Source organism: Mytilus galloprovincialis, chromosome 2, assembly GCF_965363235.1.
Source record: "Mytilus galloprovincialis chromosome 2, xbMytGall1.hap1.1, whole genome shotgun sequence".
NCBI lineage: Eukaryota > Metazoa > Mollusca > Bivalvia > Mytilida > Mytilidae > Mytilus > Mytilus galloprovincialis.
This window is the reverse complement of record NC_134839.1, coordinates 77,761,382-77,773,954: the sequence shown is the minus strand read 5'-3', so window position 1 is coordinate 77,773,954 and position 12,573 is coordinate 77,761,382. Positions and strand designations below refer to the sequence as shown.

The 12,573-nt window shown below is 31.0% G+C and overlaps 1 protein-coding gene across 2 annotated transcripts in view; it reads left to right on the top strand.

The window, feature by feature from the left end:
• The window catches only part of LOC143064459 (cytochrome P450 3A24-like), a 31,442-nt gene that overhangs the window by 17,335 nt on the left and 1,534 nt on the right, over positions 1–12,573 (top strand). For both annotated transcript variants that reach the window (XM_076237292.1, XM_076237293.1), the window contains 8 exons: positions 1,149–1,268; positions 3,983–4,071; positions 5,105–5,253; positions 6,053–6,177; positions 6,542–6,650; positions 7,502–7,659; positions 11,381–11,469; positions 12,324–12,461. In XM_076237292.1, coding sequence (XP_076093407.1) covers positions 1,149–1,268; positions 3,983–4,071; positions 5,105–5,253; positions 6,053–6,177; positions 6,542–6,650; positions 7,502–7,659; positions 11,381–11,469; positions 12,324–12,461 — 977 coding nt within the window. The remainder of the gene's footprint in view (positions 1–1,148; positions 1,269–3,982; positions 4,072–5,104; positions 5,254–6,052; positions 6,178–6,541; positions 6,651–7,501; positions 7,660–11,380; positions 11,470–12,323; positions 12,462–12,573) is intronic.

Genomic DNA, 12,573 nt, shown 5'->3' with positions numbered 1-12,573 from the left:
ATCTAGCTTGAATGTGTCCATACTTGTCTCAACCGTCCAGGGTTCGACCTCTACGGTCGTAAAAAGTTGCGCCCTCTGGTTGAACTTTATTGAAAATGTGACTGGCGTGTCACATGCCCTTGGCGCATCTGTTTATTTATTATGTTATTCGATATGGATATAGGTTTATATTCTATAGAACACGATTATATCTTGATGTTAAAATTTATTTGTGTGTTTAAACAATTACATTTACTGCTCTCTCTGTTCTGCCAATATTCGAAAGGTTTGTATAATTCCATTGATAGTTTTTGTGTTCTGATCTTCTTAATTACTGTTTGTTTGTCTCTGTCTACTCAAAGATTTGGTTTCAGATTCAAATCTTCGGAAGTTTCTTTTGAAATTCTTTTAAACATGCTTACTCGTTTACTCATTGGACTATGTCAATCTTATACTGCAGTAATAAGAAGAGAGATGTGGAAATGCTTTTATGTTGTATGCGTCTGCATTTGATAGCAATATATTATTTCCTTTACGTATTTTCTAAACTAACGAATGATTAAGAGTTAGCAGCTTTGTGGAAGCTCTTCTCTAAAAGCAGATTTCTTTTTTTATGTGTATCTTATTCATGATCATCACCAAGTTCTTTTTTGTCTAATACAATGTATATTCATACTGGTAATGTCATTGCTTCTTTTGGGTGTTTAACTAAATAAGAAAAAGTTTTATGACTTTACCTGTAAAAACATTTTGCTCGAAAGTTTACATACACAAAAAAAAATATGTGGTCGGATATTAAATGAGGCATATATTCACGAAGAAATCAAGGACACAGATAAAAACAACTAAGGTCATCATACACTCAGTCTGGGTCATACACACCTCAACAATGAGCATAAATCATGCCGTAAAATAAACTTAAATGACCACGAGATAACAAAATATGTTATCCTTTTTTCATTTAAAAAAACGCCATAACAGCGTATCCCTTTTTAATTAAATTTTAACTGAGATGAAATACTTTGACCTGTTAACTATCAACAAACTTTGAAATATTACCATAATAATGCAAGTGTAAAATAATCATACTTAGGGGTTTGTTCAATGTGATGAATTTCATTTCTCAGAAAATATGACTGTATATATATGTATTGTTATCTATTGAAAAGGCTAAAGGTGATAACACTGATCCCTATATGAAGGATGCTATTTCACTTGCACGTGACGAACACTGGAAGTTTTTGAGATCATCAATTTCTCCTACCTTTTCTTCCGGAAAAATGAGACAGGTAAGGAAATTTATTCTTTAATATTATGTAACTTTTAATTAATCCCCTACCGAAAAAGTCGAAGGGGACTTAAGGTTTGTATACTGTCTGTCTGTTTGTCTGTCTGTCCGTCTGTACATCCGTCAGTCCGGAAAATTAGTTTTCTAGACTTTTTATGCCCCACCTACGATAGTAGAGGGGCATTATGTTTTCTTGTCCGTCCGTTTGTGTGTCCGTCCGTCTGTGCTTCCGTCCGTCTGTGCGTCCGTTCGCTTCAGGTTATAGTTTTTGGTCAAGGTAGTTTTTGAAAAAGTTGAAGTCTAATCAACTTGAAACTTAGTACACATGTTCCCTATGATATGATCTTTCTAATTAAAGTTTTGACCCTAATTTCACGGTCCACTGAACATAGTGCGAGTGGGGCACCCGTGTACTTGGGACACATTCTTGTTTCTTCATGCTTCAAGATGTTGATTTGATGTTTGGTGTATTGTTTTATCATGACAAGTTACAGGTCAATTTCGATTTTCACGATTTTTAGCTTTTCTCCTTGTTCAGTTAAAGCATTTTCCCTTGAAATACTTATGTATAATATTAATTACTAGATTTCTGTTTAAAGGGAAATAACTCATTTTTTAACTTTCCCCAGAATTAATTTTTTTGAAATATTTGTGAAGGACATTGTATTAAGATAAATGACATTGTGGATTTTTTTCATTTTCTTTAGTAAATTGTTTGAAGAATACAGTGGTAGGTTTGTTTGTTATTCTATGAAGTTTACACCATGACAAGTTATTGATCAAGTTAGAATTAAGTTTCATTACAAATAATTTTTAACCGGTAGGGGACTGTATTTTGCCATGCAATACTCACAGAATGCTTGTTTATGATGCACTTAAGATCTCATTCTTTCTTTTGTCTTTTCTCTCAAAACACAAATTTAAACTAACCAAATATAAATTAAAAACGATACTGCTTTGTCGTATGTCAGACATATGATAAAGTAACCTAAGTATATTGTTTAGTGTTTAAATAATTGATAACATGGAAAGGACATATTTTCTACTTTTCTTATCCACATCCATGTATCTTTGCGTTAATTGCGTCATTTGGAGAGGGAGACTTATTAAGCATCGTTAATGCTTTGAACAATGCAGTGGACCGAAACATGAAGATTTGAAAATGATTAAACTTAAGTGATGCCTTTACAATTACAATCAAAGTTTGGAAGAAGACATATATTTTAGGCAGTTAAGCTGCCTTATGCTAGCACCCTAGATTTGTGTTCTTCCCAACGAATGCTAAAAAAGTGCCATTGTTATAATGTCGCGGACTAATATGTCATTTATAACTAATTGGACATTTTTTCATACTATTAATTCTGAAATACAAAAAATATGACCAGAATAAACGACCCATAATATCTGAAGTTGCAAATAGGAAATAGTGCTCAATAGAAATCCGTACGTAGTTAATTATCCCATGTACTTTTGGCTTAGATGTCAAAGAACAATTGTGTGAAATATTTCATCGCGAAAATCTGTAATTACAAGTTGTTTATATTTCCAAAATGACAAAATGCGCAGAAATATTGTTCATGTACACTAAATCTCTATGATACAGGAAATTAGTTATACATGTATATAGTAGTCTAAAAGAGGGACCAAAGATACGAGAGGGACAGTCAAACTCATAAATCAAAAATAAACTGACAACGCCACATGGCTAAAAATGAAAAAGACAAACAGACAAACAATAGTACAAATGACACAACATAGAAAACTAAAGAATAAGCAACACGAACCCGGCAAAAAACTAGGGGTGATCTCATGTTTTCCGGAAGGATCCTGCTCCACATGTGGCACCCGTTGTGTTCCTCATGTTATTACAAATCCGGTAAATAGTCTATTTCGGTAAGTCACATTCATGTCAGGTGACCATGGGAATGACGAATTATGGGAGCTTTATTTGGGAGACTTTGCAACAGCGTCCTGTAAAAATTATTTCTTTTTTTATTATAAAATGTTATTGATGTAAAAAATGAGTCTAGGTTAATTAAATTTACTTGAATTATATTTTGAATTATATCTGAGCCTATCAAAATTTTCATTTATGACTCATTTTAAAGAAAACATGTAAATCTTTCAAGCAGGAGTAAGCCCAAGAATGTTTGACCAACTGTTTTATAATCACCTGTCATTTTATTCCAAACTTGGTATGGAGTGACATCATGGACTTGGGGTGAAGGTTGGGGTCATGTACATTTACTATGGGCAGGTCAGTCAGACCTCACCTTTGATCCCTGTGTAGTAGTAATCATTTGTCTTATTTTTGTCTCATAACTTTTGTACTGTAGAACCCAAACTCAGTGTTGCATTTAATTAATTATACAAGGGCTTTTGATCGTAAGTGTTACTGAAAATGGCTTAAAACAAAATTTGGACTAGTTTTGCTCTACACATTTTTTTTTTATTTCAATCATTATTTGTATTTGCCTGTTTGTCTTTTACAAAGTAGATAATTTATGAATTCATTTCAAGTTGGAATTATACAGATCCATTGTTTTTAAAAAATAAAAATCTGTGTAGCAGTTATTGTTGTCTTGCAAAATATTGTAAAATTTCAGCTGATTTTCGGTGATGTCAAGTTTCTTCTTCCATCCTACGAAGTAGTACCACTCACTGCCACTTCATTTTTCCAAAATTATAATAATGTATGAATGATATTTTTCTCAGATGATGCCATTGCTTCAGAAATGTGTTAATGACATGGTTGAAAAACTGAAGAAAGATACAGAAAATGGAGAAGTAGTCGATGTGTGCAAGTAAGAAAAAATCTATTACGATTTATAATGGAAACACTTAATATTATGTTCTTTCTTGATTTTAATGTCCATCCAGGTAGCAAGGGATAACAGTTTTACTCCTGTCCGTTTCCTTCCATAGGAGATGTTATATTGTACAGTTTACTTCTCATGACTAATTTTTAGTATATAGTTGCAAACCTGATTTAGTTAATCTATTGAAGGAATTATGACCCTCAAAAGATAAAATAACAACATAACACTTATCATGAATTTAAACTGGTATGACTGTTAAATATATCGTTGAATGATGCATTAAATTATTTTAGCGGTCGAGTTGGCATTATATTCTTATTCCAAATTTTCTTGAAAACTTTTAATGTACTTGCTTTTATAAAATTTCCTGATATTGTATTTGTACGTGTATGTAATGATTTTTGATAGGCAATATTAATGTGTGAGAAGTCAGATAAGGTTATTGGACATGCACATTAATGTTAACATAATAATGACCCTTTCTATCCTAAACTTAGCGAATCATCAATGAATTTAACCAAAGTAACAGCTCATGATTGGGATACTACTGGCATGTTGTTAGAGATATGTGTTTTGTGGATTTTTTTTGTTATAAAATCTATGTGATCATATTTCTACACCATAGTTTATCTTTGCAGTCTTAATTATTAACCAAAAAGAAACCTGCTAAATTAAGGATATACAATGAACAAATGTTATAATGATGTCTGTTACTTTATTCTTTCTTACAAATTTGTTTTACATTGTCTTATCGGGGCCTTTTATAGCAGACTATGCGGTATGGGCTTTGCTAATTGTTGAAGGCCGTACGGTGACCTATAGTTGTTAATGTCTGTGTCATTTTGGTCTCTTGTGGACAGTTGTCTCATTGGCAATCATACCACATCTTCTTTTTATATTGTGACCAATATACCTATTTTAATATTACTAACCAGATAACAGTATGTTATAGGTATGCTTGCTTTTTCTTATATCATCAGCTTTAACATCAGAAATAAAAATGATTTGTTTTCTGCAGATACTGTGGCTCGTTTTCAATGGATGTGATAGCCAGTACAGCTTTTGGTATGGATGTAGATGCCCAAAACGATCCAGATAATGCATTTATAAAGAATGCGAAGAAAGCTTTTTCATCTGGGCTAAAAAATCCTATGTTACTGTTTGTTCGTGAGTAAATTAATTTTTCGATCGCAATCATTTAGAGAAAAAATATCCACCTTTTGAGACCAAAGTTGTAAGTAGTAGACTTGTTAAAAATTGAAGAACACAACACATAGTTCAAATGAAACGTTTTGTTTTACCACTGTCAATGGTATCAATTTCTGTAAAAAATAAGATTTTTTACTGTTCAGTTTGAATTCTAAAAAAAATGAAAAACGCATTAAAACACAAAACGAAAAGTTGCCAAATTTGAGAAAACTAAACACAAGTAAATTTTAATTTCAGTATTTAATCAATTTTTTTAGTGACATATAATTCTTAGACTTTTGAATTTTGACTTTTTTGGATGAAATCAAAATTATCGCCACTAAGACGAACGAACATTTCTTTGTACAGCTGCTGTAATGACCTCGATAAATTTCGAGGACATTCTAAAACATACAAGAGTTTTACAAATTGTTCCCAATAAAACAAAATTACAAAAGTCCTATATGTGGGAAGAAGTAGAATGATATTTATCTTAATGGACATAATTGCATACCATCAATTGTCTATGCATGCATGTGATTTAGTCAAACTGGACTTTGAACCTGTTTTCATATAATTAACATTTGTTACTTTTTATGATTACATATATAGTTTAATAGGATACAACTATTTCATAAAACTTACTTTTTAAACAAGTAAACAAAATAACATTAATGTACCAATTTTGATGTTTACTTGCTCAAGTACATTTTTCAGTCTTGAAATCCTAATTTTTCTTCTTGTGATTCATTAAATATTTTCTTTATATGATTTTCAGTATTTTTCCCTTTCACGAGAGGAATACTTTCATACTTTAAATTATCAACTTTAAGCAAAGAAATGGCGACTTTTTTTCACTCTGCTGTCAACACTGCTATTGACGAAAGAAAGTCAGAAAGCTCGGTAGGTCGAATTACTGTTAGTAAAGAAAGAAAGTTGCAGAGCACAGTAGGTTTTAAATTACTGTTATTGAAAAAAGAAAGTTGAAAAAAGCACAGTAGGTTTTAAATGACTGTTATTGAAGAAAGAAAGTTGAAAACATGGTATGTTTTGAATGTCTCTGATTGAGTAAAGAAATTTGAACACATGGTATGACAAATTTCAGTGATCACACAGATTATGCTGTCATTATCTTTTTATAGTTTTAGGGGAGGGGGCTAAAGTGGTGTAGACACGTGCCTTAAGTGTTAAAAAACATGCATATATGCCCAGGCTGAATATGCAGCTACAATAGTGGTTAAGAAAAAGAAACAAACTTTTATTGCAGAAAAGACAAGACTTATTAGGACTAATGTTAAACGCAAATACAGACAAAGAAAAAAGTGAGGAAAATATAGAACTGTCATCTACAACTCTAAAGGATTTCAAGAAAAGATGTGAGTAAATTCATTCATACCATATGTTAAACTTCCAAAAGGTAAAACATTCAATAAAAGGAGATATGGGGTTCATATTAACGATACAAAAATTGTTCACACTAAAACCTTAAATAAAGACAATTTCATTCATCGTATGATTTCAACTCCAGAAGGTGTCTATATTACTTAACAAGTTCTAATCCGTCTGATTTAATCAAAGTTTTGAAATACATGAAATATGCTTGACGACTATCATGACATTAGATCTAATCATGTGACGGGTCAAACTTTTTTATGCTCTCGCCAAAGCGGAGGGGTCGTTTAATTTTACTATAATATTGTCTGTCTGTATGTCTACCAGTACTTCCTTACGTAAAATACTTGGTTGTAAACTCTTGTTTGCCTCAACCAAATGCTATGAAACGTAACACACCGTTACCACAAATCACAGATCACATTATGAATTTTTGGTTAAGTCATTTTTTCCTTTCTACAATTATGTCCCTTTTTAAGTCGAAACATTTTTTGTTGTTTCTGTTCTCTAACGAAAAAAGTAAAATTCCGAGGAAAATTCAAACGAAAAGTCCTTAATCAAATGGCAAAACCAAAAGCTTAAACACATGAAACGTGAATATTCATGACTAAATACAGACATTTAAGTAGAAAATGTTGGATTAAACCCGTGTTTATAGCTAGAAAATTTTATGCGTCACATATAAATAAATATATAAATTACATTTGATTAAACAGATCACCTTCGAAATATAAAAACTGTTTCAAAAGGGTGACTCACAATAAACTTAGTTTTGTCACAAATATGTTTTAGAGCTTAATTTTCACAATTGTAAATCATTTAATTTGTATTGCAGCCCTGACGACAAACGAAATATTAGCAAATAGCCTTACATTCTTTTTGGCTGGATATGAAACTACTGCGAATGCGTTATCCTTCGTCCTGTATTGTCTAGCTTTATATCCAGATTATTCTGACAAGGTTCGACATGAAGTTGTTGATAACATTGGAAAGGTAGAGTGTTATAAAATATACAGGTACAAAATGTACATGGTATATTTTTTTATTTAATTATTAGATGTTTGGTGGTTGACAATAAGATAATTATCAATAACATTAGTGAATCTGATCTTCAGATATTTTGGGCTGAAGCATAACTAATGTAAATCGTATGCATCAATTTATGTTTTTTTTTATAATTAATAAGAGGAGTCGATTGTCATGTTGATACTTTTTATCCTCTCCTTTGAAAACAGAGCATTGTTTGTAGAGGTATTTTTTCCCACTTCATACAGAATTTCATTGTTAAACCTATTCTAGCTATCCATCTACATCTTTAGTCTCAACTGGTATGAAAGTATTGTACTATTGTCTTCTGATTTGAAATTAATAACAACTCATCAGATGAGAATACTGAATAGTGTTTGGTGACTACATGTGTGTTTTAAAAGGCATTATGTAATTAAAAGGACTATACATTTGGTCATTAACTTATTAAAAAGGACAACACACACTTAGATAAATGAAAAATCAAAATAATAATTAGAATGTATTATGGTTAATGACATGTGTTGCAAAACAGATTATCCTATTTAAATTTCGTACAAGTTCAAACCATTTGTAAGCAACATTTTGTACATGTAATACCATGTACTAATTACTTTTGTTCATGTTATACTTTGGGTTTTTTTATTGTACAAATTATAACATGTAAAATATTTCTGTACATGTTATAACCTGTGCAAGATTGCAACTTGTAAACGGCATATATAAGAAAATATAGCATTTCGAAGACAAAATAGTATTTTGTAATAAACACGCAGTACTTTTGGTACTTCATTTTACAGCCCTTTAAACCCATTTAAACATGTTCTTCTTCTATTGACATTGATTAATGTATTGGAGATACTTTTACCAAATTATTCTGTTAAGATTCATATATGAACAAGGTGACTATACTGGTGCTTTTCTTCGTGAATGTTACTGAAAGGTCAACAGATGATTTAGCTGCAGCCTTGTATATGTTTGTTTGAATTTTTCAGGCAGATATGTTGCATGTCTGTGATTTATGTTTATACAGTTTTGGCTGCTGGTTTCCAATTATTGTCACATTAATCTATTATGTCTGTTTATGTTGCTCACCCAATTTTATCAGTATAACAGAAATATAAACAACTGTCATACAAGTCTGATGTTTAGCTAGCATCAACGCCAGGTTTAATCTGCAATTTTCTTCAGAAAATGTCTAAACCAAATCAGGAATATGACAGTTTTTTTATTTGTTCCATTATATGTTAAAGTCTCACATTTGAGTTTAGTTTTAATGGTTTCCGCTTTTTATACGACCGCAAAAATTTTAATTTTTTGGTCGTATATTGCTATCACGTTGGCGTCGTCGTCCTGCGTCGTCGTCATCGTCGTCGTCCGAATACTTTTAGTTTTCGCACTCTAACTTTAGTAAAAGTGAATAGAAATCAATGAAATTTTAATACAAGGTTTATGACCACAAAAGGAAGGTTGGGATTGATTTTGGGAGTTTTGGTCCCAACATTTTAGGAATTAGGGGCCAAAAAGGGCCCAAATAAGCATTTTCTTGGTTTCGCACTATAACTTTAGTTTAAGTGAATAGAAATCTATGAAATTTTGACACAAGGTTTATGACCACAAAAGGACGGTTGGTATTGATTTTGGGAGTTTTAGTTCCAACAGTTTAGGAATTAAGGGCCAAAAAAGGGCCCAAATAAGCATTATTCTTGGTTTTCGCACAATAACTTTAGTATAATAAATAGAAATCAATGAAATTTAAACACAAGGTTTATGACCAGAAAAGGAAGGTTGGGATTGATTTTTGGAGTTGAGGTCACAACAGTTTATGAATTAGGGGCCAAAAAGGGGCCCAAATAAGCATTATTTTTGGTTTTTGCACCATAACTTTAGTATAAGTAAATAGAAATCTATGAAATTTAAACACAAGGTTTATGACCATAAAAGGAAGGTTGGGTTTGATTTTGGGAGTTTTGGTCCCAACAGTTTAGGAATAAGGGGCCCAAAGGGTCCAAAATTGAACTTTGTTTGATTTCATCAAAAATTGAATAATTGGGGTTCTTTGATATGCCGAATCTAACTATGTATGTAGATTCTTAATTTTTGGTCCCGTTTTCAAATTGGTCTACATTAAGGTCCAAAGGGTCCAAAATTAAATTAGTTTGATTTTAACAAAAATTGAATCCTTGGGGTTCTTTGATATGCTGAATTTAAAGATGTACTTAGATTTTTAATTATTGGCCTAGTTTTCAAGTTGGTCCAAATGGGGGTCCAAAATTAAACTTTGTTTGATTTCATCAAAAATTGAATAAATGGGTTCTTTGATATGCCAAATCTAACTGTGTATGTAGATTCTTAATTTTTGGTCCAGTTTTCAAATTGGTCTACATTAAGGTCCAAAGGGTCCAAAATTAAACTAAGTTTGATTTTAACAAAAATTAAATTATTGGGCTTATTTGATATGCTTTATCTAAACATGTACTTTGATTTTTGATTATGGGCCCAGTTTTCAAGTTGGTCCAAATCAGGATTCCATATCAAGTATTGTGCAATAGCAAGAAATTTTCAATTGCACAGTATTGCACAATAGCAAGAAATATCTAATTGCACAATATTGCGAAATAGCAATTAATTTTCAATTGGAGTTATCTTTCTTTGTATAGAATAGTAGTTGATAATATATGTTGGAAATTTGCCAGACATGACTATGATGTCATTTTCTATTTTTATTTGCCAATAACTTTATGTAAATAACTTCATTGGAAATTTGCCAATATAAAATGTTGCTGATGAAGCTTTTTTTCCTTATCTTATCTAAAAAATTTTTAGATAATGTATGTTGGACATTTGCTAGACATGACTATGATGTCATTTTCTATTTTTATTTGCCAATAACTTTATGTAAATAACTTCATTGGAAATTTGCCAATATAAAATGTTGCTGATGAAGTTTTTTTTTCCTTATCTTATCTAAAATATTTTTAGCTTAAAAGTTGTGTCCATACTTGTTCTCATTTCAGATTTCATAAATAAAAAGAAAATTTCTTCAAACATTTTTTTGACAGGATTAATATTCAACAGCATAGTGAATTGCTCAAAGGCAAAAAAATTTTAAGTTCATTAGACCACATTCATTCTGTGTCAGAAACCTATGCTGTGTCAACTATTTAATTTTAGATTTAAATAAGTTTGAAGAAGAAATCTTTAATTGATTTGTAAAATCTTGACATATGTTTTGTGTAAAAAACCAATATAATGTCAAAAATTTGATCACAATCCAAATTCAGAGCTGTATCACGCTTAAATGTTTTGTCCATACCTGCCCCAACTGTTCAGGGATCGACCTCTGCGGTCATATAAAGCTGCGCCCTGTGGGGCACCTGGTTTGAGTTTATCTTGGAGTTCTTTATTTTTGTTATATGTTTTACATATATTTTTTAAAGAACATATATCAACTGAACTTTGTGTTTCAAGTGGCAACTATTATTTTCTTTCCGGTAAAATTTCTAAATAAATTGGCACAGATCATTCCTCATAATCCAATACCGGTATGCAAAATATATGTTTTACTGAGCAGGGTGGAAGGAGCAATAATATAACCTTGAAACTAATTTGACTTAAACATTTTACTAATTAAATGTAATGAAATAGATCAATCTGTACAATAACATAGTTATGGTTGGAATTACAGGAAAATCCAACATATGACAACGTTTCAAAGCTCCAGTATTTAGACATGTTTGTGTGTGAGGTCCTTCGACTATATGGTCCGGCTGCAAGGTAAATATAACATTCATAGCACATAGAGTTATTGCCAATTCAACTGATATGAAGTTTGTTTAAACAAGTCAAGGTAGAGCAACTTATAGTTTTTCTGTGAATAAAAGGCGATGTTGGTACCTTCAATGAGAAAGCAATCCAACGTCAAGATCAAATATCATCTACAATTTTGTTCAGGTCTGTGAAGGAATGCTCTCATTGCATTTTTGGAATTATAAATGTATAAAGAATTAAAGTAAAAATAACAATTTATATATATAGATTGAAGAATATAATTCAAAGATCGTATAATATAATTTTATGTAAAAGTTTAAAGTTGTATGATATTTTATTGAATTGATAACATTTGCCTGAAGCGCTTCTCGCTAAATTGTGTTCATGAAATGACATAGAGGCGCATAAAAATTTACTTTTTTTCAATTTGATTACTTTTCGAAAATCAGCATTTTAAATACTTTATGATTAAAGATAATAGAAATGTCATGTATGCTATAAAACAAATAATCTAAAAATAAAACTTTTACGAACAATACATATGCAGTTATATAAAGACAGTATTACCTTATGTTATTATAAACTTTTCAATAAGTGTATTCTGCCAGTAACAAGAACAACATATTGATAAAGTGTTGATAAATTAAGTGATCAGGGCTAAAAAACCATTCTATTCTGGGGTGGTTTTTACATAAATCAGAAACAAAATCGGATGATTTGTATTGTAGCCATTCACAATCAGTATCAGTATGACTGTTAATATTGATTTGTTACCAAAAGCATATTAAAATATTTAGGAAGACCCTATAGACTATAAATGAACTATGGATAGACATGTTTTCCCATATTTTTACTTAAAGGTTTAATCGAACAACAGAAGAAGATGTAGTAATTGGTGGATATAAAGTACCGAAGGGAACTGATATACAATTTGCAATAGGTGTCATTCATAGAGATCCAGAGTTTTGGCCTGAACCAGAGGTTTTTGATCCAGAGAGGTAACTATATTTATTAATCATTTAAAGGTGTGTATAGCAGTTTAAAGAATAAGGCGAAGCCTTGTCTTCCTAGAATTCTATAGTTTCATAAAATGATATTGTAGAGTTATAA